This window comes from Lynx rufus, unplaced genomic scaffold (assembly GCF_022079265.1).
Source record: "Lynx rufus isolate CCGP_SWC_20201006 ecotype Redwood Valley unplaced genomic scaffold, mLynRuf1.p SCAF_4, whole genome shotgun sequence".
NCBI classification, from domain to species: domain Eukaryota; kingdom Metazoa; phylum Chordata; class Mammalia; order Carnivora; family Felidae; genus Lynx; species Lynx rufus.
This window is the reverse complement of record NW_025814856.1, coordinates 7019050-7044406: the sequence shown is the minus strand read 5'-3', so window position 1 is coordinate 7044406 and position 25357 is coordinate 7019050. Positions and strand designations below refer to the sequence as shown.

The window sequence follows — 25357 nt, the reverse complement described above, 5'->3', positions numbered from 1 at the left end:
GCGGGGGCAGAGAGAGAGAGAGAATTCCCAAGCAGGCTCCACACTGTCAGCGTGGAGCCCAATGCGGGGCTTGAACTCATGAACTGTGAGATCATGACCTGAGCCGAAACCAAGAGTCAACCGCTTAACTGGTTGAGCCACCCAGGCGCCCTTCTGATTTCTTTTTCTGCCTTCCCCTTCCACTTTTAAGGATCCTTGTGATGACCTTGAACCCAACAGGATAATCTCCTTACCTTAAGGTCAACTGATTAGCATCCTCAATTTCCGCCTGCAGACTAGTAACGCTCCCTTGTGATGCTTCTCCCTAACGAAGCCTGACATGTTCACAGATTCCAAGGATTAGTTCAGATGCTACACGGACACCTCCGGAAGTCTTTCATTCTGCCCACCACAGGGAGGCACCACATCCTAGGCTCAAGGGTATATGCAGGAAACAGAATTAGCAGAACTCACCGAGATCTGGAGCCATGAAGAAAGTGCTCTTTGCAGAATATGTGGTCACAGAGACACAGCACAGCCACGGCCCAAACTGTGACCAGGCAGGGAGGGAGCAAGGGGACAGATATCCCTTCCTGGACTCCTACTTCTGGTCTCCGGCCAGGCTCCCCCATTGGTAGAACCCACCAGAAGCCAGGGACGTGGAAGCTGGATGAAGCACTTTGTTCTCTTGTGGCCACAGAAGGAAGCCCTCTAGAAAAGCTGCTCTAAGGCAACAAATATCCTGGGGCCTGGGGACAGAGCCTAGAACAAGTTACTCCAGCCCCCATGCCCCTTACCTGCCTACCCACCAAGTGAAAAGCCGAGATTCTCCACTATATTTATGCTGTTTCTTTTTTCCTGAGTGGGCGTTTTGTTTCTTTATTAATTACGATAAAATAAACATATGTAAAATTTCCCATTTTAACCACTTTTAAGCTCATGGTTCAGGGGCATTAAGTACATTCACGCTGCGGTGCAACCATCACCACCGCCCGTGTCCAGAATTCCTTTTTCTTCCCAGACTGAAACCCTGTCCCCATCAAACACGTGTTCCCCTTCCCCCTCCACCTGCCCTTGGCTCCTACCGTCTTCTTTCTTTCTCTATGACTCTGACTCCTCTAGGGATCTGGTATAAATTGGGATCATTTGTCTTTTGCGTCTGGCTCCCTGCACTTCACATAATGTTTTCAAGACTCGTTGACGTTGTAGGACGAAGCACGTGTCAAAGCTTCATTCCTTGTTATGACAATAATATTCCATCGTACGGCTACGTTACATTTTGCGTATCCCTTCAGCTGTTGATGGACACCTGGGTCGTTTCCGTCTTTTGCCTAGCTGATGTTTTTAATTTCTACCCCCTTTCGAGTGCCTGAAATATTTCAGGGGGATTCCCCTGAGTCTGCAGGGAGGGGCCTCCCGGAGCTCCCAGCAGACCAGGGAAGAGCCAAGAGTTGATGAACTAAATTAGAATCTCTTTGTGCTCTTTTCAATGGGAGGATCTGTGGACCCGTCAGCCCGGGATCACACAGTGACTGAGCTGGGATTTGAACCCAGACCTTCTGGTTCCGGCCTTCATGTGCGTTAACTCCTCCGTTTCCTCCCAAGACAAGCAGAGAATGTCTAGTTTCAGGCCGCTGGTGGGACTTGACTAGACTCCTGTATTCACATGTGTGGCTGACAGGGTGTGACAATTCCTTGGAAGGGTTCCCAGAAAACTGACCAACCTAATGGCTGTTTGGGGGAAGGGGCTGACGGGTCCACAGATCCTCCAGTTGAAAAGAACACAAAGATTCTTTTTTTTTTTTTTTTTTTCAACGTTTATTTATTTTTTGGGACAGAGAGAGACAGAGCATGAACGGGGGAAGGGCAGAGAGAGAGGGAGACACAGAATCGGTGGAAACAGGCTCCAGGCTCCGAGCCATCAGCCCAGAGCCCGACGCGGGGCTCGAACTCACGGACCGCGAGATCGTGACCTGGCTGAAGTCGGACGCTTAACCGACTGCGCCACCCAGGCGCCCCAAGAACACAAAGATTCTAATTTAGTTCATCAACTCTTGGCTCTTCCCTGGTCTGCTGGGAGCTCCAGGAGGCCCCTCCCTGCAGACTCAGGGGAATCCCCCGGTGCTAACTTCCTCCTGAAAATCCGCTGGACACCGGTGACCAATTGTCTCAGGTCGTTCAGGACTGTCGCAGTTTTAACCGCGGAAGTCCCCAGCCTGGGAATCTCCCTTGGTCCTGGGTAAGCCCCGGTGGTTGGTGTATCTGTCTGCAATGGAGGAGTTTGAGAAGGAGGCCTTGGGCCCTGGGAGCGGTATCTGAGCCTTCCCTGCCGCTTCCGTGCCTCTTTTATTTTTTAATGTTTATTTGTTTATTTTGCGAGAGAGTGGGGGAGAGAGACTCTCCAGCAGGCTCCACGCTCTCAGTGCAGAGCCCAATGCGGGGCTTGATCCCAAGAACCGTGAGATCATGACCTGAGCCAAAGTCAATGGTCTGACACTTAACCCACCGAGCCACCCAGGCGCCCCTAAAAATAAAATCTTAAAAATAAATAAATAAATAAATAAATAAATAAATAAAGGGGCACCTGGGTGGTTCAGTGGGTTGGGCGTCGGACTTTGGCTCAGGTCGTGATCTCGTGGTTCCTTGGTTTGAGCCCCACGTTGGGCCCTGGGCTGACAGCTCAGGGCCTGGAGCCTGCTTCGGATTGTGTCTCTCTCTCTTTCTCTGTCCCTCCCCCACTTGCACTCTCTCTCAAAAATAAGTAAACATTAAAAACATTAGAAATAAATAAATAAATATAAATAAAAGAAACTGAGAGGGCTCCCTAAACTCTAAGCACTCAGCCCTGGGCCTGGCATCCAGTCTGGGCCAATGTGAGCTATTATTATGATTTATTCTTATTACCGGGGTTATTACCATCATTATGATCATTAGTCATAATAGTCACTTGCCATTTCCCATCCCTCCGGGGATGCTGGACACTCAGTCCCGGGCTCACTCTGTGCTCTGTGGGCCAGCTCTGGGCCCAGTAGAGGCTGTCCCCCGCCTCACTCAGCTGGCTGTTAAAGCATTTGGCACCTTTGGCTTCCTGTCGCTGCACTCCCCGTGGCAGAGAGGAAGCTGAGGCCAGAAGGCCACGGTCAGCCCTTCCACAGCAAGCAGGACAGAAGGTCAGGCCCAATGGCTCCCTAGGCCATTCACCCCACCAGTTTCTTAGGCACCTACCGGGTGTCAGGCATAATTCCAGGTGCTGTGGGTGCAGTGGAGAACCACACGGACCCCTCCGCTGTGGAGCTGACCTTCTAGAGTGGAAGACAGGCGTGAAGATCAGTGCTCAAAGAAACTTCCAGTGAAATGTCAAATTGTCGTAAAGATTCCAAAGTGGGGCGCCTGGGTGAGTCAGTCAGTTAAGCGTCCAAATCACCAGCGCAGGTCATGATCTCGCGGTTTGTGAGTTCAAGCTCCACATCAGGCTTCGAACACTGACAGTGTGGAGCCTGCTTGGGATCTTCTTTCTCTCTCTCTCTCTCTCTCTCTCTCTCTCTCTGTCCCTTTCCAGCTCTCACACACTCTCTCTCAAAATAAATAAATAAACATTTAAAAATAAATAAATAAATTAGTGCCCCATTAAAAAAAAAAAAAAAAAAAGACTGCAAAAAGGGGCGCCCGGGTAGCTCAGTCGGTTAAGAACCAGACTCTTGATCTCAGCTCAAGTCAGGATCTCAAGGATCATGGGTTCAAGCCCCAAGTAGGGCTCTGGGCAAACAGTGTGGAGCCAGCTTGGGATTTTCTCTCTTCCTCTCTCTCTGCTCCTCCCTGCTTGCACATGCGCGTGCATGCACTCTCTCTCTCTCTCTCTCAAAAGTAAACAAAAACTTGGGGGAAAAAAGACTGCAAAGAAAAGTACAGCAGACAAAGGGACAGAAAGATGGGTTTGCTGATTTAGAACAAGGAGCTTCTGAGGAGTGAGTGTTTATTTCTTGGGCTGGGTAGTTGCCTTATTACTGTTGTTCTTTAAAACTGGACCCACAGGCGAAGCCCATGCAAGTTTTCTTTAATGCATGCTAAAGGAAAGCTTTCTCTACTTACAATACTTCTGATACCCAGTATGTGGGTTTTCCACACCAAATAATTCTCCAGTTTTCTGTGGACACCAACTGGGAGGAACTTGATCAGATATCAAAAGTGGCTGACGACTTAAAGGATTCTTTGCTCAGACTGGACAGAACAGGCTGAAGATAGGCTCAGGCCAAGGTCAAGGACTAGTCGAAAAGAGTGCTCTGATTAGTTTGGTCAAGGAGAGGGTCTTTGTCACCTGTCTGTGCCTCAGTTTCTTGCTCTGAGAAATGGGGATGAGCCCCCAGTGGACTGCTGCCAGGACCAAATGAGATAATGCATGAAAACACTCGGTGCACAGCCTTTTGAGTAAAGGACAGCGACTTGCTGTGTGTCCATTAGAACTCAGATAAGGTGGAGGGGCACCTGGGTGGCTCAGTAGGTTGAGCCACTGTCTCTTGCTTTTGGCTCAGGTCATAATCCCAGGGTCGTGGGATGGAGCCCCGCGCTGAGTGTGGAGCCTGCTTAAGAGTCTCTCTCTCTCCCTTGGTGTGCCAGGGGTCTCGGTAGGTTAAGCGTAGGACTCTTGACTTTGGCTCAGGTCATGATCTCACAGATCATAGGTTCTAGCCCCAGTCCGGCTCCCCAAGCGGGCAGTTAAGAGCCTGCTTGGGATTTTCTCCCGGCCTCCACCTCTGCCCCGCCCCTGCTCTCTCTCTCTCAAAATAAATAAATTAAAAAAAAAAATTCTCTCTCTCTCTCTCTTTCCCTCCCCCTCTCGCGCACGTGCTCCCTCTCTCTCTCTCTCACTCAAAAAAACAAAAACCAAAAAACTTGGTGGGACATCCAAGCTGCTACTTTGACAGATTCAGAGGTGTAGGTGATCAGGAAAAGGATTTGAGCAGGTAGGTCAAAAATGCCTCCTTGCGGTGGGGGTGGGGTGGGATGGGGGTGAGGGTGGGGTGGGGTGGGGTGGAGGAGGTCTTCATCCAGCTAGGCGGAGCTGGCCAGGCAGGGACAAGGGAAGAGAGGCAGAATGGAATGGAGTCACATAACAGGACGAAGAAAGACTGAATGGCGGTTGGCTGGGCTGCAGCCTTGATCGCCAAGATAAGGACATGGGGTTTACACCAAGTCCCAAAGCCTAACTTTGGCCCACCGTCCGCGTGGGCAATTGCTTAGGCGTCAGTGGCAGGCCACACTCTCCAGCCACCCCACCGAGCCACCCCTTCCGCATCTCCGCCCACTTTCCCCAACAGCCAGTCGCTGACGCTGAAGCGCATCCAGGAGCCGCCCCAGCCAATCGCGGTTGGGGGGGGTGGGGAAGTGAAGCTGAGGACCAATAGGAACTCCACCATTGCAACGAAAGGACCAATGGTTACCTGCGACGGGTCACAGCGGCGACCAATGACTATGCCCATTTCAGGTGGCCAATAGGAGGCGGTGTCTCGGCGGCAATTTGGCGGCGGCTGCCCTTGGCTGTGGGGCGGGGTCCCGGGTCCTAGCCAGAGTCCGGGAAAGGGTGAGCCAGGTGCCGCCGGGAGGTCTTCTAGAGGGAAGCGGCCGGCGGGAGGCGCTGGTGGAGGCGGGGAGCGGGCGGAAGGGGAGAGGGGGTTGCGGGGAGGGGAGGGGGGGAGTGGCTGCGCTTGGCCGGTGGGCGGGGGCGGGGGGTGGTGGTGAGGATAGCAACACCCGCTGCCCTGTGACTGGTCAATGCCTGGTGGGTGCACCTCGTGGTTCCTGCCCCTGCCAGCGAAGTTTCGAGGTTTGGGTGTTTGTTTGGGGGGTGGGGGGGTGGGCGATGCGGACCTCCTGGGTGGAGACCTCCAACCCCATTTGCAAAGCTGGCTCTGGACCCGGTGGGGATGAGGAAGGAGGAAATGGACGTCCCCACCATATTTTCTCAAATGTTAACACATAATAATAGCGAATATTTATTAAGTACTTACAGCCTGCCAGGCCCTGTGCTGAGCGCCCTTCCTGCCTCATCTCATTGAATCCTCCCAACAACGCTTTGAGGGAGGAGAGGCTGTTATATGCTCATTTTCCAGACGAGGACACAGGCTCAGAGAGGGGCTGATTGCTGAGGAATCTGACATTGTGCTATGGCGACATTCTCTTCTCCGGATCACTGTTTATCTTAAAACTGGAGGACTTGGAGGCCTGAGGCCCGGGCCTGGCTCTAGAAAAAACCCCACAGCTAGATTGAAGGGAGAAAATGAAACACAACCTGTCCTAGGCTCAGGGGAGTCGGCAGTACCTGGGGTTACTCACCGGGGTAGATGTGGGAGGCAGGAATCTTGGCCTGTAAGAGAAGGACGATGGAAGCAATAATAATGATTTTATTCTTGTTTTTGTCATATTTGTTATTTTTTCATGCCTGCGTTAAGGGCTGAGCTGTGATGTTACAACCATCTTTTCATGGCAATGCTCCCAGCATCTCCATTTTCCAATGGGGAAACTGAGGCCCAGTGTGGCTAAGTGACTTGTCTGATTTGACACGGAGAGATCCAAGATTTGCCCCCCTGGTCTGTTTCACCACACCTGCCTGCCTGTTGATTTTGGGAAGGTGGGTTCAAAATAGGTTTTTATATTGGTGCAAACCTGTCCAATAAAGGGGTTCATTATTGTTCATGACAGATCTAATAGGTGCGGGCATGTTCTCTAACTCCATCAAACAGATGTAGAAACAGGCTCAGGGAGAGGAATTGGGTGTCTGAGGTCATACAGAGAGGGGGTTCCAGAATCTTCCCCTCAGGCCTTAGCCTGGATGAGTGGAAGGTTGAGGGGACGTCAGGTCAAGGTCTGGGGGCTGATGGCCTGTCTCTTCCCAGCCAAGCCAGCTGTCAAGAGCATGCCTCTGTGCCGTTGGGGTGCCACCACCAGGGACAGCAGGCCTGATGGGGATGAGGCTCAGCCCATGGTCTCCAGGGGAGGCCTAAAGGTCCTTCTGCACTGGGCTGGCCCTGATGGCGGGGACCCCTGGGTCACCTTCAGCGAGGCCACACTGACCGCAGAGGAGGTCTGCATCCACATCGCACACAAAGTCGGTGAGTCTGGGGCATCGGCCATGTGGTGGGGGTGGGGGGTGGGGGTGCTGAGAGCAGCAGCTGGGCCCATCCAGCCATCCATCCTTCTGCCCATTCGAATATTCAGCAGACATCGAGTGAGGAACTGTAGTGTGCCAGCCCCAAATCACTGCCTTGGTAGAGCTGATATTCCAACAGGAAAACCAGCAAGGAACACAATGAATAGGAAAACAGCAGAGATGGCTGATGGAGAAAAATAAAAAATTCAAGAAAGGCCACTTGGCTGGCTCAGTTGGTAGAGCATGTGACTCTTGACCTCAGGGTTGTGAGTTCAAGCCCCAGGTTGGGTGTAGAGATTACTTAAAAAAAAAAAAAAAAAAAAATCAGGGGCACCTGGCTGGCTCAGTTGGTTAAGCGTTCCACTTCAGCTCAGGCCATGATCTCACAGTCCGTGGGTTTGAACCCCGCATCAGGCTCTGTGCTGACAGCTTGGAGCCTGGAGCCTGCTTTGGATTCTGTGTCTCCCTCTCTCTCTCTGCGCCTCCCCCACTCGCGCTCTGTCTCTCCCTCAAAAATAAAATAAAAACATTTTTTAAAAAATTAAAAAAGAGAGAGACGCTTAACCGAGTCACCCAGGTGCCCCCCAAAGTGTAATTTCTTCTTCCAGAGAAGGAGAAGGTCTGTCCAGTGGGACTTTGCTTATTGGCCCCGTCCTCCAGGAAATTCTCTCAGACCTCCTTACCCACAGTCTGATGGGGGCCTAATGGTGGATATCTATCACACGTTGCGCTTTCCCATTGGGTGGCCGATTCTTCAAGAGCTCAGACAGGAGTTGCCGGGTGATGTGACGCATGCCTGGCAGAAGGAACAGGATTTGTAAAGGGCCCAGACAGCCTGATCTTTGGAGGAAGCAAAAGACCTTAAGAGGGACTACATTGTGAGTTCTAAGAATTTGGTAAGGGAAGTAGGAATTGAAAGCGGAACCTTATTTGTCAGGGTCCAGGTCATGGTTGTTCTGTGCTGAGGGGGTTGGGCTTTCTCATGGGGCAATGGGGAGCCGTGGAAAGTTCAAGCCAGAGAGCAAAACAGATTGGTTCTTTAGGAAGCTGCCTCTCAGGGAGGCATTCTCCTTCTGCGGGAGGCAGTACACTTGGACACAGCGACCTTGAAGAGCGATTTGCATCATCCCACACAGTTCCACTCCTGGATGGGTACTTTACGGTCGCTCCGCTCATATGTTTTAGGAGACGCGTTCCAGAATGTTTGGAGCTGCTTCATTTATTTTAGTGAAGGATGGGAGGCTGTCTCAGGGTCCCTCTGTAGGAGAATGCATAAATTGCAGTCAGGTTGAATGCTGAAATGTTCTATAGTCAGGAAAAAGGAATTTCACCAAAGTTACACATGTCATGTGGGAAGTTTTTTTTTTTAATTTATTTAAGAGATTTTTGATGTTTATTTATGTTTGAGAGAGAGGGAGAGGGAGAAAAAATGTGAATGGGGGAGGGACAGAAAGAGGAGACACAGAATCTGAAGCAGGCTCTAGGCTCTGAGCTGTCGGCCCAGAGCCCAATGCGGAGCTCGAACTCATGGGCTGCGAGATCATGACCTGAGCTGAAGTCGGATTCTCAACCGACTGAGCCACCCAGATGCCCCATTTTTTATTTTAATTTTAATTTATTTTTTAATCTCTACACCTAACACCGGGCTACAAACTCATGACCCCGAGATCAAGAGTCACACGCTCTACCAACTGAGCCAGCCAGGTTTTTAAAACCTATTGTAACTTGAAAAAGCAGGGGCCCTGGGGGCTTAGTCGATTAAGCATCTGACTTTGGCTCAGGTCATGATGTCGCCCTTCTGAGTTCAAGCCCCGTGTTGGGTTTGTGGCTGTCAGCGCAGATCCCACTTTGGATCCTCTCTCTCCCCTCTCTCTCAGAAATAAATAAACATTAAACAAAAAAATAAGAAGGGAGCCTGGGTGGCTCAGTTGGTTATGTGTCCAAATTTGGCTCAGGTCATGATCTCGCGGTTCGTGAGTTGGAGCCCCGTGTCGAGCTCTGGGCTGATGGCTCAGAGCCTGGAGCCTGCTTCGGATTCTGTGTCTCCCTCTCTCTCTGCCCCTCCCCGCTCATGCTCTGTCTCTCTTTCCTTCAAAAATAAATAAACGTTAAAAGGGCAGGATGCCTGGCCTTAGCTCAGTTGGCTAAGCGTCCAACTTTGGCTCAGGTCATGATCTCACGGTTTGTGGGTTTAACCCCCACGTAAGCTGTCAGCTCAGAGCCTAGAGCCTGCTTCGAATTCTGTGTCTCTGATTCTGTCTCTCTCTACCCATCCTCTGCTCGTGCTCTGTATCTCTCTCTCTCTCTCTCTCTCTCTCTCTCTCAAAAAATGAATAAAGGTTAAACCAATTTTTTAAATAAATAAAAATTTTAAAAAGGAAAAGAAAATTGTAGGGGCGCCTGGTTGGTTTAGATGGTTAAGCCTCCAACTCTTGGTTTCATCTCAGGTCAGGATCTCACAGTTTGTGGGTTCAAGCCCTGCACTGACAACGCGGAGCCTTCTTAGGATTCTCTCTCCCCTTCTCAGCCCTTCCCTGGCTGATCACTCGCTCGCTCGCTCTCTCTCAAAAAATAAATAAACATTAAACATTAAAAAAAAAAAAAACCAAATTATAGAAGGACACCTATAGTGTAATATTAGATTTAGAGCTTATAACACTTGAGACTAGATCATAGAGGATATGGAAATGATAAACTCTATTTCAGGAGTATGGTTACCTCTTTACAGGAGGGGAAAGGAAGAGAATGTAGGCAGAGGCTTCCGTTGTAGCAGTCAAGTTTTAGGTCTTTATCTTGTCTCTGTACTTTGGTGATTATAAATGATTCTGGATGGACTATCTTAGATGAAAATATTAAGTGACGTGTGTAAAAGGATGCCTTGGGTGGCCGGTGTGGGAAACAACAGCAAGTCTGGAGGCTGGACTAGGGCTGGGCTTTGGATCGGAAGGAACCCAGGGAGATTGGAGGATGTGGACAGAACAGGCCTTGTGACCCATCTGATGTGGGGTGCTGGGGGGGGAGTTGAGGACAAGGACCAAGTCCTAGTTTAAAGAACTGGGCAGACAGAAGGGAAAAAAAAAAAAAAGAACTGGGCAGACAAGAGGCAGGTCTGGGGACCTGAGACAAGATCTCTTTGAAACAAGGCACATCTAAGAGGGCTCTGGCATCCAGGGGGAGACAGCCAGGAGGCAGGTGGCTCTTCCCCCGGGGCTGGAGTTCAGAGCGAGACCAGGCAGAGTGCCAGCAGTTTGTAGAGTTGGGTGGGTCGGTCTAGGATAGGTTCTCGCTCTAGGAATGGCAGCCTCCCAAATTTTCCTGGGTCAAGGGCAGCAAAGGTTTACCTAAAATCTAATGCAGGTTGAATGATTTACTTCTATCTTGTAGCTTCGGCACAAGGGGTCTCCACCACCCCTGAGACAGGGAAGATGCGAGACAGTTTATTTCCTGGCCTGGGAATCTGCGTCTCCCTTCCGCCAACATCCCGTTGTCCAGAAACCAGGATAGGAAATCTAGTCTGTGAAGCCGCAGCATGGTCAACATATGTTGCATTGCGCTCGATGTGCAGGAGGAGCAGAGGGGAGGGAGGTGGAGGGAGGGGAGGGAGGGGAGGGGAGGGCCGGGCCTATGAGGGGGTCCACAAGACAGATGGCAGCAGCTGTGGACTCCTGATCTTGTTTCTTCCCTGTTCCAGGCATCACTCCATCCTGCCTCAATCTCTTCGCCCTCTTTGATGCCCAGGCCCAGGTGTGGCTGCCCCCAAACCACATCTTGGAGGTCTCCAGAGACATGAACCTGACATTGTACTTCCGCATGAGGTGGGTGAAGGCCCCTTGGAAGTCTCGCCCCCTTTTGTTCTGCCCCCCTCGTTCCCCAGCACCCCACCTTCCTGGAGCTGGTCTGAGTTCACGCTAAGGCCCCAGCTGTTCCCCCTCCCTCCCCTCTTGCAGGTTTTATTTCCGGAACTGGCACAGCATGAATCCTCAGGAGCCGGCCGTGTACCGCTGTGGGCCCACCAGGGCCAAGTCTTCCTCGGAACAGGCAGAGCAGGGGGTGCAACTCCTGGACCCAGCCTCCTTTGAGTACCTCTTTGAGCAGGTGTGTGCAGGGCTGCTGGGGACGTGGGGCTGTTTGTGAGGGACTCAGGGGTAGCTGAGGAGCCCCGCTTCCCTCCCCAGTTCACTAAAGCGAATAGGTTTCAGCCCTTGCCGTCTGGGATCCTTTGGCTGTCCGAACCACAGGGTTCTGAGACAGGATTGCGTGGGAGAGAGTGCTGTGATCAATTAGTGATGTGTGCCACAGGCCGAGGGTGGGGCAGAGGAGGCATGTATGCTGCGTATTTGGCCTTTCCAGAAAATGGGGGTTCCCTCCCATCCCGAGAGTGGACAGAAGCCAGAGAGGGAACAGGTTTTCATGCCTCCCTTTCTGCCCGCTCCCCCCACCCACCCAGGGCAAGCACGAGTTTGTGAATGATGTGGCACCACTGTGGGAGCTGTCGAGCGAGGAGGAGATCCACCATTTTAAGAACGAGAGCCTGGGCATGGCCTTTCTGCACCTCTGCCACCTCGCCCTTTGCCATGGTATCCCCCTGGAGAAGGTGGCCAAGAAGATCAGGTGTCCGGGAATGGGGCGGGGACAGGTATCTGGGAGTCACGGTAGACCTTGCATCCTGCAATGTCTTCATTCGGCAAACGCTTGTCCGGTGCCTGCCGTATGCTGGCGCTGGTGCCGGGTGCCGAGGCCACAACAGCGAACGAGTCAGACAAAAATCACTGTCCTCTCGGAACTCACGTCTGGTCAAGGAGCCAGGCAGCACACAGAACGGCAAAAGCGAAAGGTCCAGGGTTTCAGGTGATGCTACACGCAGAGGGGAAAAAATTAAGCAGGAAGGGAGGAAGAAGGAGAAGGTAGTATTCAGATTCCAAGGTTTGAAGGAAGTGAAGGAGGGAGCGCGGTGCGTATCCGAGAGGAGGGCGTCCTGAACAGAGAGAACAGCCAGTGCGAAGACCCCGAGGCCTGGCAGATATGTTGGAGGATGTGTAGGTGGAGCAGAGTAAACTCGGAGAATTCCTTAGAGTTCAAGGGAAGGAAGGACATAGGAGCATGGGGAGCTGGGAGTGAGCTGTCTGCACCTCCATTGTTGTGAGGGCCTGGGTAATCCGGGTACACTGCCTGGAAGAGGCAGTGAGAGAAATGGATCCTACAAGACCAACAGTTCTTTTTTTTTTTTTTTTAATTTTTTTTTAACGTCTATTTATTTTTGAGACAGAGAGAGAGACAGAGCATGAATGGGGGAGGAGCAGAGAGAGAGGGAGACACAGAATCGGAAGCAGGCTCCAGGCTCTGAGCCATCAGCCCAGAGCCCGACGCGGGGCTCGAACTCACGGACCGCGAGATTGCGAGATCGTGACCTGAGCTGAAGTCGGACGTTTACCCGACTGAGCCACCCAGGCGCCCCTAGACCAACAGTTCTTAAAGCACATGCCCTTTCCATTTCTGTCATGTTATCACTCTGGAAGACCCAGGCTGGGACAACAAAGTCCAAGGTGCTTGGAAGCCCGGAGGGAGTACCCCCTCTAGCCTCGACATCAGAGAATGCTTCCTGGGAAAGTGACATTTCTGCTAAGACCTGAAGTTTGAGTCAGCTTTATCCAGATGTGGACTGTGTTGGCCAAGCATTCTAAGCAGAGGGAAAAGCATACGCAAAGGCCCAGAGGCAGTAGGCAGCAGCAGCCTTCTTCTTGGAGATCTGAACTTGGAATATGGGGGCCTGAGTCCACCAGGGTGTAGTCAGGGGACCTTTCTCCCAAGGGCTCCAAGGAGCCCTGGGAAGCTTGGAAGTGGGGGCAAGAGGCAGCTAAAACCTCAAGCTTTTGGATTGCTCTGATCTAGGGTTGGGAGAGAGGGCTTGGGACATGGAGACTGAGGCTCAGAAATCTGTTAGCTAAGTGAGCTGTACTGGAGGTCAGATGCCAGACAGGCGGTGGGAGAAGAGGGGAGAGGATGAGGGTTTGTGAGGAGCAGAGGGGCCTCCCAGAGCTGTGCCTTTTGTCGATAATCATCATATCGGTGATAAAAACTAATCGTGACTTCTCCAGTAGTAACACCTGATGTTCACGTAGATCTCACTATGTGCCAGTCAGCAGCCCTCAGGCCTCAGGCCTGGAAGTGGGCCCTGTTTGATCCCACCCTATATATGAGAAGACCGAGCGCTTTAGGAGGTTGTCCAAGAGCTGGGATTTTAGCCCCATTGTCTGCTCCAGAATTCTGACACCGGCTGGCCTCCCTGTGCTGGCCCTTTATTGCGTTGCTCTCTTTCCACCTGCACGACGGCCGGCCTGTTTTCTAGACGAGGCAGCTGAGGTTCAGAGAGGTTAGGCCGCTCACCCAGCGTGACGCGGCTAGGCCTGCAACCGGGCTCCTGACCAGCCCTTCCTGGTTGCCCCCCAGCTTCAAGGACTGCATCCCGCGCTCCTTCCGGCTGCAGCTCCGGCGGCACAACGCGTTAACACGGCTGCGCCTACGGAGGCTCTTCCGCAGGTTTGTGCGGGCCTTCCAGCCGGGCCACGTCTCCCAGCCGGTCATCATGGTCAAGTACCTGGCCACGCTGGAGCAGCTGGCACCCCGCTTCGGCACGGAGCGCGTGCTCGTGTGCCGGCTGGAGGAGCAGGCCCAGGCCGTGGGGGACCCCTGCTACGTCCAGGACGGGGGCCAGTCCCCCCCGGAGCCTGGGCCTGAATTGGCCCCCGGACCCCCTACTCATGAGGTGCTGGTGACAGGCACTGGTGGCATCCGGTGGCGGCCAGTCCAGGCAGAGGTGAGCAGAGTGCCTCTTCCACCCGGGGGCCCCGATGGCTGGGGCTGGGCTTCCTGCTCAGCCTTGGCCTCCAAGGGTGGCTGCCGTGAGCCCTTTCCCCACGTGGCGCTGGGGTGTGTCTGTCTGTCCCCTGGGGTGGATTTTTGGGGAGCAGCCTCTGTCTCCCCCCTAGGGACCTACTTTCTGAGGTCTGCATCTCTGAGGGACCCTCGTCTGGTACCTGGGGGTGAGAGGGCTCGGCTCCCCCTCTCTTCCTCCCTGAGGTTCTGTCTTCTGGCGTGTGTGTCTCTTGGGGGGAGGTCTCCGTCCCATCTGTGACACGGGGACTTAGGGGGATGCCTGAGGAGCCTGTCCCCGGGAAAACTGTGCGGGGGACTAAGCTGGCACGGCCCTGCTGGGTTTCCAGGGTCCCAGTGGCGATGGTTGCAGCAGGAACCCCCGTGCTGGCCCATCAGGGAAGAAAAGCAAGGCCCAGGAGGTGGGCAACCAGCCAGTGGACAGGCCTCGGGAAGCGCCATGGGCCTACTTCTGTGACTTCCAGGACATCACCCACGTGGTGCTGAAAGAGCGCCACGTCAGCATCCACTGTCAGGACAAGTGCCTGGTGGGGCCCTGGGGCTGCGGGCCTGACGGGGGGGCGCGGGGGGCGCCTCTGGTCTGCGATGGCTGCCTGACGTCCCCCCACCCCCACCCCGGCCCGCAGGAGCTCATCCTGCCTTCCCGGGCTGTGGCCCTGTCCTTGGTGTCGCTGGTGGACGGCTATTTCCGCCTGACGGCCGACTCGAGCCACTACCTGTGCCGGGAGGTGGCCCCTCCGCGGCTGGTGATGAGCATCCGGGATGGCATCCACGGGCCCTTGCTGTGAGTGCTGGGAGGGCGGCTGGGTGACACGGGGCGACGTGGGGCTGCCAGCCGGGCCGCAAGCTCCAGGGACGGTGAGGCTTGAACGAGGTGTTTGTATCGAGGTCTTCGCGTGCGTTCACGTGTGTGTGTGTGTGTGTGGTGTGTGCTCACCTCCGTGTGAGAGTGTACACGTGCGAGCAAGCCTTCCTATCTTAGTACATGCCTACGCGTGTGAGCGCAGCTGTGAGTGTGGCCGTGTGTAAGCACACACACGTGCACATGCATCTGTGCCTATGGCGTCCATGTGTGTACACGTGTGTGCATGCCCGTGGGTGCACACGTGTTCGCCTGTGTGGGTGCACGTGTGCACGCCTCGGGTTACAGGGGGAGAGAGGGTGCCTGCCGTGGCGTGGGCACGTGTCATGACAGTACCTAGGTCTGGGACTGTCACCACACACGTTTAACGGCTCTTTGGGTGTGCGGCTGTGTTTTATGATTACATATAAAATCGTCATTGCCTGTTTTTACGTGACGGGACGGGTGATCTTTGTGGAGCTGTAGGTTGGACAAACGCTAGTGGCCTTCACATACATGTGTGTTTACATCCCCACAGGTGTGTGTGTGTGTGTCCTGGTCACTGTCTGTGCAATTCTGTTCGGACATACGGGGCCAAGGACGTCAAGTGTCAGTACTTAAGTGGTCCTCAGACACGCGTGTGGCCATCCTGCATGCTCCTGGGTCAGGGTTTGTGACTCGCGGTTCGTCTGCCTCATACCTGTGCCTGGGCGGTCCTGCGCCATCTGCGGCCCCGGGACGGGCCATCGAGGTGTCTAAGAGGTCCGATGGCTCGGAGCTTGGTCTCTACCCCAGAGGAGGGTGAAGCGGCCATCCCACCTCCTGAGGGCCGTGGCTGTGCCATGTCCCAGCCGATGTGCACGGCCACCCGTCCTGGGGTCTGGGGGCCGCATCGGCGTGTGTCCTGGTCTGTTTGGGCGGCTAGGACAGTAGCACTGGCTGAGTGACGTAGAGGCGACGGACGTTTGGTTCTCATAGTTCCGGAAGCCGGAAGTCTAAGTTCAAGGTGCAGGCAGGTCCGGTGTTCGGTTGAGAGCCCCGCCTCCTGGGTCATAGACAGCCCTCTGGCTGGGTCCTCACGTGGAAGGGGCAGGCGAGCTCTCTGAGGTCCTTCTATAAGGGCACTGATCTTATTCGTGGGCTTTCCACCCTCGTGACCTGATCACCTCCCAGAGGCCCCACTTCCTCACAGCGTCACCTTGGGGGTTAGATTTCAGCACAGGAATTCCAGGGACACACGGACATTCAGTCCGTAGTAGCACGTGAGCCCCCGCACACGTAGGTGTCTGGGCCTCTGTGGCTGCAGCCCACGTACTGCCTATCTGTGCTCACGACGTTGTCACCTCTGGGTCTAGGATATCGATGCCCCTGTGCCACCACGTCATAACGGGTAAGCGGCTGTGTCTGTGACTCTTGTCCTATGAACGTGCGACAGACTACGTGCTGCGTGTCAAGGTGGCTGGCAGGGTGTGTGCCCATCCAGTGTCTGAATGCAGTTGACCGTCTGTGTGTGTGTCACCATGTTGGTGACACTGTCCAGCCGTTGTCACACATGAGCATATGCGTCTTGTGGTACCTCTATCGCCCCGGGAGTGTTCACGTGCAAGACCGTGTTTAATTGGTACGCGTCTGTGTTCAGACTCAGCGTCTGCACGTAAGTGCCCGAGTCTGACATTTGTCACGCTCGTTTGCCAGGGAGGTTTCGTGTGTCCTTGTGGCCAGGCGCGGGTCCAGCCGTACCCCGGGATTCCCCGACACGCCCCCTTGTCTTCTACAGGGAGCCATTCGTGCTGGCCAAGCTGCGGCCCGAAGATGGCCTCTACCTCATCCACTGGAGCACCAGCCACCTCAACCGTCTCATCCTCACGGTGGCCCAGCGTGACCAGGTGGGCCTGGGGCGGGGGTCCCGGGCCGGGGCTGGGCGCGCTCCCTGCCTGGACCCCTGCTCACCGCCCCCACCCCTGCCACCCACCCCAGGCACCTGGCGGGCAGCAGCTGCACCTCCGTAAATTCCCCATTGAGCTGCGGGCCGGGAGCTTCGAGCTGGAGGGCTGGGACCGCTCCTTCCCGAGCGTGCGGGAGCTGCGCACCGCCCTGCAGGGCTGCTCGCTGCGGGCCGGGGACGACTGTTTCTCCCTGCGCCGCTGCTGCCTGCCACGGCCCGGAGGTATGGTACGGGGAGCCCGGGGGGGGGCGTCTCCTCCCCGTGCCAGCCCACGGTGATGTCACTTCAACCCCCAGAGCTCTCCAACCTCATCATCATGCGTGGGTCTCGGGCCAGCCCTGGGCCACTCAACCTCAGCCAGCTCAGCTTCCACCGCGTCTGCCAGGATGACATTACCCAGGTCCGTGCAGTCGGGGCTCCGGGGCACTGGGGAGGGCGGCCTCGAGCTGTTGTCATGGAGACGTTCTGTGCTTTGTCCCTTCAGCTGTCTCACTTGGGCCAAGGCACGAGGACCAATGTCTATGAGGGCATCTTACGGGTGGGGGAAAGAGGCCCCAAGGAGGGCACGGCAGATGATGGGGACCCCCCCACGCCCAGTGGGGACCGTGGGCAGGAGCTACGAGTGGTACTCAAGGTGCTGGATCCCAGTCACCACGACATCGCCCTGGTGAGTGAGCACCGCCAGGGGCCAGGTGGCAGGATGGGGGGGGACGGTCAGGGTCTGTGGCCACCTGACCTGCCCCACGTCCACAGGCCTTCTACGAGACAGCCAGCCTCATGAGCCAGGTCTCCCACGTGCACCTGGCCTTTGTGCACGGCGTCTGCGTGCACGGCTCTGAGAGTGAGTGGGTCCCCCACCGCCCCCCGCTTTGCAGTCCCCTTATACCCACTCCCTGGGTTGTACCCTGACCCTTGACCTGTGTCTTCACCCCTGACTCCACGCTCCACCTTGACTTATACCATGATCTCTGACTACACACCTCAAACTGTGGCTACTCGACCTTCAACCTGTACCCCACCCCCTGACTGTATCCCAACACTCACTTTGCATCCTCATCCCTGACTATACCTTGACTTTTCCCTCTACTCCGGTACCTGGCTGTACCCTAACCCTTGACCTACACCCTGACTCCTGGCTGGATCCCTAGCCCATCTACCACCTGACACCCCTAGTCCCCGGCATCTCTCGACTCTCTGACCCCACTGGCATTGTGACCCCACGCAGACACCGGCACCGTTGGGCTCCCCAGTCCTCTCAGATCTCTTGCCTCCGCCCCTACCTCTACCCCTACCCTGTGTGTACCTCAAAACTCCACGTCCAGGGTGACCCCAGCCAGTAGCCCCCACATTCTCAACCCCACCTGTCCATTTCTCTGGCTTTCCCTCCAACGCGGGTCTACACCCCGTGAGTGCCCCAATCTGGTGGGATCCTGTCAGCCCTTGTGATGCCCCTGTCTTAACCTCCACACCTCCACTCACCTGTACCCACCCCCGGTTCCCCAGTGACATCCTCACGTTGTCACTTTACATGTCAGCTTTCCCCGGCCCCACCCTGGACTCAGATGCCAGCGTTCACCTCTGCCTCACCCTGCACCCACATTGCCTACCCTCCATCCCGCATTTCCCCTCACCCCAGCGTCACTCCCAAGTTGCCCCCCGGGCCTCTGTCCCGACACCTTCCCCACCCACAGTCCCAGCCCCCGTGTCCTACCACCTGTGCCCTGGAGGGTGGAGGTAGGTGGGCAGCCCCTGCTGGGCCTTTGCAGACATCATGGTGACAGAGTACGTGGAGCACGGACCCCTGGATGTGTGGCTGCGGCGGGAGAGGGGCCACGTGCCTGTGGCCTGGAAGGTGGCAGTGGCCCAGCAGCTGGCCAGCGCTCTCAGCTACCTGGTGCGTGCCTGTGGGTGGGGCCTGGGTCGATGGGAGCGCCAGGGTGGCCTCAGCATTGGGTGTGGAGGCCTCAACACGTTATTTAATCCACACACTGGCCCTGGGGGATCTTTCCATGAACCTGTCCTGCTCACACACCCCTGTGGCTCCCATCTCCCCCAAGAGAACACCTCACCTCTCTCTATAGTGTCTGAGGTCCCGTGGGGCTTGGCCTCAGCGGCCTCTGTCACTCTTGCCATTCATCCCAGCTCCTCCTGGCCTAGTCACCCCAGTTTCCAGAGCACCTCTGTGTGCCAGGCTCTGTCCTCGTCCCTGAGGACACAATGGAGAACAAAACAAAAGTCTCTGTCGTTAGGGAGCTGGGCACTTAGTTGGGAGGAACAAACAAATAATAATTAACTACGTTGCGTAGTGTTTTAGGAAGTCGTAAGAACTACGGGGGGAAAAGCAGGGTCTGGGGAAGAAGCAAAGGTTTAAATAGTTGGGTGGGGGAAGGCCTCACTAAGGTGACCTGGCGGTGAGGAAGGGAGTCCCGAGGGTATCTGGGTAAGTGCATTCTGGGAAGAAGGAATAGCCAGCCTAGAGGCCCTGGGGAAAGAGCTCCCCGGGCTTGGTTAGAGGAGAGCAGTTGGACCTGACCGGAAGTTTGGCCCCAGCTCTGGGAAAACTGGAAGGACCTACTAGGTGCCTAGTGCAACCCGGTCCCAATGACCACGTATTTGGATCCCCACGATGACCATGATCGTTTTATGGGTTTTGTGGTGTATTTGACCTCGGTTATTTCTTTCACGTGGGCCGTCCCTGTGGAGACCACATGGATGGGACTGGGGGCAGCATCTACAGCGCTCCCCCCTTGGCCACGCCCCCTTTCCACCCCACCACAGGAAGACAAGAGCCTGGTTCATGGTAATGTGTGTGGCCGGAACATCCTGCTGGCACGGCTGGGACTGGCGGAGGGCACCAGCCCCTTCATCAAGCTGAGCGATCCCGGTGTGGGCCTGGGCGCCCTTTCCAGGGAGGGTGAGGACCCGGGCAGGGCTGGGTTCAGGGACGGGCTTCCCCCCGCTCTTTTCACCCTTGGTGACTTCTGACCCTGGCTCCAGAGCGGGTAGAGAGGATCCCCTGGACAGCCCCCGAGTGCCTGTCAGGTGGGGCCAGCACCCTAACCACTGCAGCTGACAAATGGGGCTTTGGTGTCACCCTCCTGGAGATCTGCTTCGACGGGGAGGCCCCTCTGCAGGGCCGCGGCCCTTCCGAGGTACGTCCAGGGCTTGTCTGGGTCCGTCCTATAAAGGGGATTGGCACTTCCAAGATGTCCAGAGGGCATCTTGGACCAGAGGGGTCCAGAGCTGCCTCCCCTTTGGCTGTGTGGCCTCGTATCTCCGGGGCTCCATCAGGTTATCCGTCACTTGGGGTTAACCAGTCCCTACCTACGTCATAAAGTCGTGACATACAGCAAATAAGTGATGTGTTCCGGTTTTAAGCAGAGCAGCCAGGGCCGTGATGAGAGCAGCACAGGCTGTGGGGGTGAGGGAGTACCAGCGGACTCCCCGGAACCAGTTGGGTCAGGCAAGGCTTCCCAGAGGAGGTTTAATCTAAGTGCAGAAATACTGCAGTGACCAGGCTAGGAAGCGCAGCCTAGGCAGAGGTCCCAGCATGTACAAAGGCCTCGAGGGTCTGGTGCGTTCAGATTGCTGCAGGAGCTTCCTGGAGGCAGACGGAGGAGGGGCTAGGCGCAGAGGTGGGTGGAAGCCAGGGCAGGAAGGGCCAAGTGTGAGGTGTTCGAGCACAGCACGCTCAGCTGGACTCGGGATCAAGTCCTGGCCCTGCAATGGTGATCAAGTCTGCTTCCATTTGCCAAGCCTCAGCTGCCGCATCTGTAAAATGGGAGTGACAAGAACGAGGACCTACCTTGCTCTGAGAGCTTGACTGTTCTTTTGGAGAAGGGGACCAGGAGTGGGGGTGAGAGGTGGGCACTGACTCCTGTGGGTCCCCTTCCTGGCAGAAAGAGTGCTTCTACCAGAAGCAGCACCAGCTTCCTCAGCCCTCATGCCCGGAGCTGGCCACACTCACCAGCCAGTGCCTGACCTATGAACCAGCTCAGCGGCCCTCCTTCCGCACCATCCTGCGTGACCTCACTCAGCTGCAGCCCCAGAGTGAGCCCCGCCCCCTTGCTGGGACCCCTGCTTATGCCTGCATGGTGCACCTGAGGTTTCTGCACAGGGACTCGGCATGCGTGCCCGTTTCGAATTCACTTAAGGCTGTACGGATGCCTGTGCTCCCCTTAAAGTCTTATGTAGGGAGAGCCACAACCTCTTTGGACAAATTAGGCCCTTGCAGCAACTCTCTTGCTTTTGCTTTCTCTCTTGATGTAATACCCTTTACCCAATCTAAGAACTTCCAGGCGTCAGTGTTGATGCAGCCAGTTCTGTATTTTGGACAAGAAGTGGAATTTCGCAGCTGTTGCAAAAAAGTTTCCTTATATTTGAGATCAGATGCTGGGGGAGCAGACACCTGCTTTCTGTGCCTCCAAGTAGCTGGAAGAGTTAGGGGTCCAGTGACACCCACTGTGACTCTTCCAGATCTTGCTGACGTCTTGGCTGTGAACCCCGACTCGCCTGCATCAGACCCCACCGTTTTCCACAAGCGCTATTTGAAAAAGATCCGGGATCTGGGCGAGGTGAGGGGGCTGGGGCAGGGCCCGGACTGTCAAAAGCCCGCCTGGTGGAGTAAAAAGAGTTTGGGTCGGAAGTTAATATGGGAAGGGCCTGGCCTATGAGACCCTCAGCCTCAAAGGAGGCCCTGAGGATTTGAAAAGGAGCGCCTAGGCCCCAAGGAGACCCCCTAACACGGAGTAGGTGGGGCCCAGGATTTTCCAAACTGACCCGGCTGGAGTGGGTCCTGGGAAGCCGGGGTAGGGCCGACCCTCCTGCGTGCTCTGGGGCCAGGGTCATTTCGGCAAGGTCAGTCTGTATTGCTACGACCCGACTAACGACGGCACCGGCGAGATGGTGGCTGTGAAGGCCCTCAAGGCGGGCGGGGGCCCCCAGCTCCGCACTGGCTGGCGGCGGGAGATCGACATCCTGCGCACGCTCTACCACAAGCACATCGTCAAATACAAGGGATGCTGTGAGGACCAAGGTGGGCGGGGCTCGGTGGGCGGGGCCAGCAGGGCCTGGCCAATTACAGCTTCTGACTGGAGGACGCCCTCGGGTGGGGTGGTTGCGCCGGGGCTGCCTGCTTCCCACCTTGGCCCGCAGCTGGGGCCAGGACGGATGGGAGGGACCTTCGGTTCCGTCACCCGGGGACGTGGGGATGAGGTTTAGGGTGAGCTGTCCCACCTGAGGACCGGGCCTAGAGTGGCCGAGTCAGGGCCTCGCCTGGGGTGGGGCGAGGGCGCTGCGGGGCTCGGGATGGGCGGCCCCCAGCCCCGGGCTCCATCCCCGCTCGGCCCCGCCTTCTGCATCAGGAGAGAAGTCGGTGCAGCTCGTTATGGAGTACGTGCCTCTGGGCAGCCTCCGGGACTACCTTCCCCGGCACAACGTCGGACTGGCCCAACTGCTACTCTTCGCCCAGCAGATCTGTGAGGTGGGCCAGTGGCCCCTCCTCTTTGGCCTGGCCTGAGGGTCCCATACAGTCGGCTCACCAGTCCCCAGGCCTGGGCCGGCTCCCCGCATCCCCAGTTTCCATTCGCCTGGAATCTCTGTGCCCATTTGGGCACGCCCGGCAGCCCAGTCCCTCCCGATTGTCCCACCCCTGCCATCACCTCTCCCTTTTGCTGGGCTCCGCTTGCCATCCTGCCTGCTCCTGCACCTGCTCCCCGCCATCCTGACCTGATCGCCCCCTCCCCTCCTGGTCCTGGTCAAGACTCCTCAGGCTCTACCCCGCCCCACTGATCCCGGCTCCCCCTCCCCCCAGGGCATGGCCTACCTTCATGCACAGCACTACGTCCACCGAGACCTGGCTGCCCGCAACGTGCTGCTGGACAACGACAGGCTGGTCAAAATCGGGGACTTTGGCCTAGCCAAGGCTGTGCCTGAAGGCCATGAGTACTACCGCGTGCGCGAAGATGGGGACAGCCCCGTATTCTGGTGACCAGACAGGACCAGCTGAAGTGGGGTGTCAGGGTCACCTGGGGCCGACAGGGGGAAGGAGATAGATGCTGGGGTCTCAGATGACAGGGTCTGATCCCAGTGAAATTGCCCCCCACCCCGGTGGGGCCCTAACTGGGACCAGAGAGCTCCCAAGCCCCAGGTAAGATTCTAACCTGGTCTAGCCCAAGGCCTGAGTGCCCCATCCCCCCAGGTATGCTCCAGAGTGCCTGAAGGAGTGTAAGTTCTACTATGCATCCGACGTCTGGTCCTTCGGGGTCACCATGTATGAGCTGCTGACCTACTGTGACTCCAGCCAGAGCCCCCCTTCGGTGAGAGACAGGCCCTCAGCCCCACCCCATTCCAGAGGAGTTAGAAAGGCATGCATTGGATTCCCAGCCCCTCCACTTTAGCAAGGGTTTAATCCCTAATCCCATGGGGTTCAAGCCACATGTTGGATTTAGAGATTACTTAAAAGTCTTTTTAAAAAAAAATATTCTGGATAGATAAAAACAGAGACTTAATAGCAAACACCTGTTTCAGACTTACTCTATGAATGTTAGTTACCTAACTTCTACAGTAACCCCAGCGGTAGATGTTACTGCCCCCGTTTACAGGTGGGTAAACCAAGGCCCAGGGAGATGAAGTCATAAGTGTAAAGTTCTGCCCCAAGAAGCAGCAGAGGCGGGGCTAGAAGCCTCTGTCTAGGTAGACACACCTCCTGAATAGACCTTGTCTTGTTTGGGGGTAGAAATTCATCGAGCTCATAGGCCTCACCCAAGGGCAGATGACGGTGCTGAGGCTCACTGAGCTGCTGGAACGAGGGGAGAGGCTGCCGCGGCCAGAGAAATGCCCTTGCGAGGTGAGCCCTCTCTCCCCCCATTCACCTCCCCATCAGCCGGCTGCCGAAAGAGCAGCCGCCACATTTCCAGTACTTTCCTCCCCAGATCTACCTCCTCATGAAGAACTGCTGGGAGGCAGAGGCCTCATTCCGCCCCACTTTCCAGAACCTCATCCCCATTCTCAAGACGGTCCAGGAGAAGTACCAAGGCCAGGCCGCCTCAGTGTTCAATGTGTGCTGAGGCCTCTACCACCAGCTCTCAGGGTATTGGAGCAGACACCCAGGAGAGGGGCTCCCCGCCCCGAGAGGATCCCAAGGGGGAGAGGTCGGCCTCACCATTCCCTGTGCCTTATTCTGTCTGGAGACCCCACCTCTGTGAACGGACTTTCCTTCTGTCTTAGTCCGCCCGGGTTGCTTTACCAACACCTCTGGTGGGGGCGCTCACCAACAAGTGTATTTCTGACAGCTCCGGAGGCTGAGACATCCAAGATCAAGACACCAGCATGGTCACGTTCTGGTGAAGGCCCTCTTGGTTCGGAGCCCACACCTGCTGGCTGTGTCCTCACAGGGTGGGAGAGGGCTAGGGAGCTCTCTGGAGTCTCTTTTGTAAAGACGCTTCTGAAGGTTCCACCTCATGATCTAGCAGCTGCCAAAGGCCCACCTCCTAATACCATCACACTGAGCATTAGGATTTCAATGTAAGGATTCTGATGGGCGCTTGGGTGGCTCAGCTGCTTACGCGTCCGACTCTTGATCTCAGCTCAGGTCTTGATCTCGGGGTTGTGAATTCAAGCCCTGCGTGGGGCTCTGCACCAGGCGTGAAGCCTACTTTAAAAAAAATTTTTTTGAGGGGATGCACACCTTCAGACTATAGCACCTTCCGTGGTTATGAGCCTGGGGCAGACCCCTGAGGGACCCAGGACCAGCAAGGACCTACTCAGGCCTTCGAATCCGATTTTTTTACCTCCCCGCCTCCCCCGCCAGCTCCCACCCTTAGGACCCACCATTTCCGCTAGCTGGTAATAAACTCCTATTTTCTCTGCTGGAGGCTGTGGTCCTTGGGCCCTTCTGCAGCAGGTGTGTGCGCCCCTGGGGATTGCAGCCGGAGCAAAGTTTCTGCAGAAAAAAACCTGGCTGAACTCTTTAAGCTTTGTTCACCTCGGAATCACCAGCGAGCAGCAGGCCAGTGCCTGGAACACAGAGGGCTCTCAATAACTACTTGCTAAATAGGTGAATTGCAGGGGGGTGGGGGAGAGGGGGGACATGCCACGTAGACGAGTGCCAGACCCACCCTTTCCTCCCCTGCGTGACTTCAGGTGAATGGCTTTCCCTCTCTGGGCCTTATTCCTCAACTATGACCTGGGGGTGGTCATGCTCACCACTGCAGCGGACTAATGTAAATAGCTAATGAGGTCCTTCATGTCAGACTCTTAGCAAAGATACCTGCAAACAAGTACTTAATAAACATTTGATATTGTTAATCTGGTGTTGGCCAAAGCGTTTCTACTCAACACGTCCCTGAGACGGGAGATGTATAACCACATTGTGAAAGGCCGTGTAATATTTTTCTTTCTCATTTGACTTCTCAAGACCTTGTGCGTTGCATCTCCCCTCTTCCAGATAATTCCATACTCCATACTCGTGTATTGAGATCTGCTTTTGATAACAGCTTGCATACTAAATTTGCATTATAGTTGTAAGGCGGGGGGGGGGGTGAGCAGGTAATATTGA

The 25357-nt window shown here is 55.6% G+C and overlaps 1 protein-coding gene across 3 annotated transcripts; it reads left to right on the top strand.

Moving 5' to 3' along the window:
• Positions 1 to 5491: 5491 nt before the first annotated feature.
• On the top strand, positions 5492 to 25107 carry TYK2 (tyrosine kinase 2). 3 transcript variants are annotated; one of them, XM_047096950.1, is made up of 25 exons: positions 5492 to 5557; positions 6426 to 6604; positions 6870 to 7085; positions 10815 to 10938; positions 11071 to 11218; positions 11571 to 11734; positions 13571 to 13937; positions 14344 to 14541; positions 14641 to 14798; positions 16633 to 16741; positions 16833 to 17022; positions 17097 to 17200; positions 17285 to 17467; positions 17554 to 17641; positions 18567 to 18694; positions 19579 to 19714; positions 19798 to 19952; positions 20700 to 20850; positions 21277 to 21374; positions 21643 to 21835; positions 22164 to 22282; positions 22613 to 22785; positions 23000 to 23117; positions 23537 to 23647; positions 23733 to 25107. In XM_047096950.1, the coding sequence occupies exons 3-25, from the start codon at positions 6890 to 6892 to the stop codon at positions 23865 to 23867; spliced, it is 3546 nt and encodes a 1181-aa protein (XP_046952906.1). In that variant the 5' UTR covers positions 5492 to 5557; positions 6426 to 6604; positions 6870 to 6889; the 3' UTR covers positions 23868 to 25107. The 3 variants fall into 3 exon arrangements, with proteins under 3 accessions (XP_046952906.1, XP_046952907.1, XP_046952905.1); XM_047096951.1 differs by lacking the exon at positions 6426 to 6604 and having other exon boundaries at positions 5527 to 5557; XM_047096949.1 differs by lacking the exon at positions 5492 to 5557 and having other exon boundaries at positions 5837 to 6604.
• Positions 25108 to 25357: the final 250 nt, after the last annotated feature.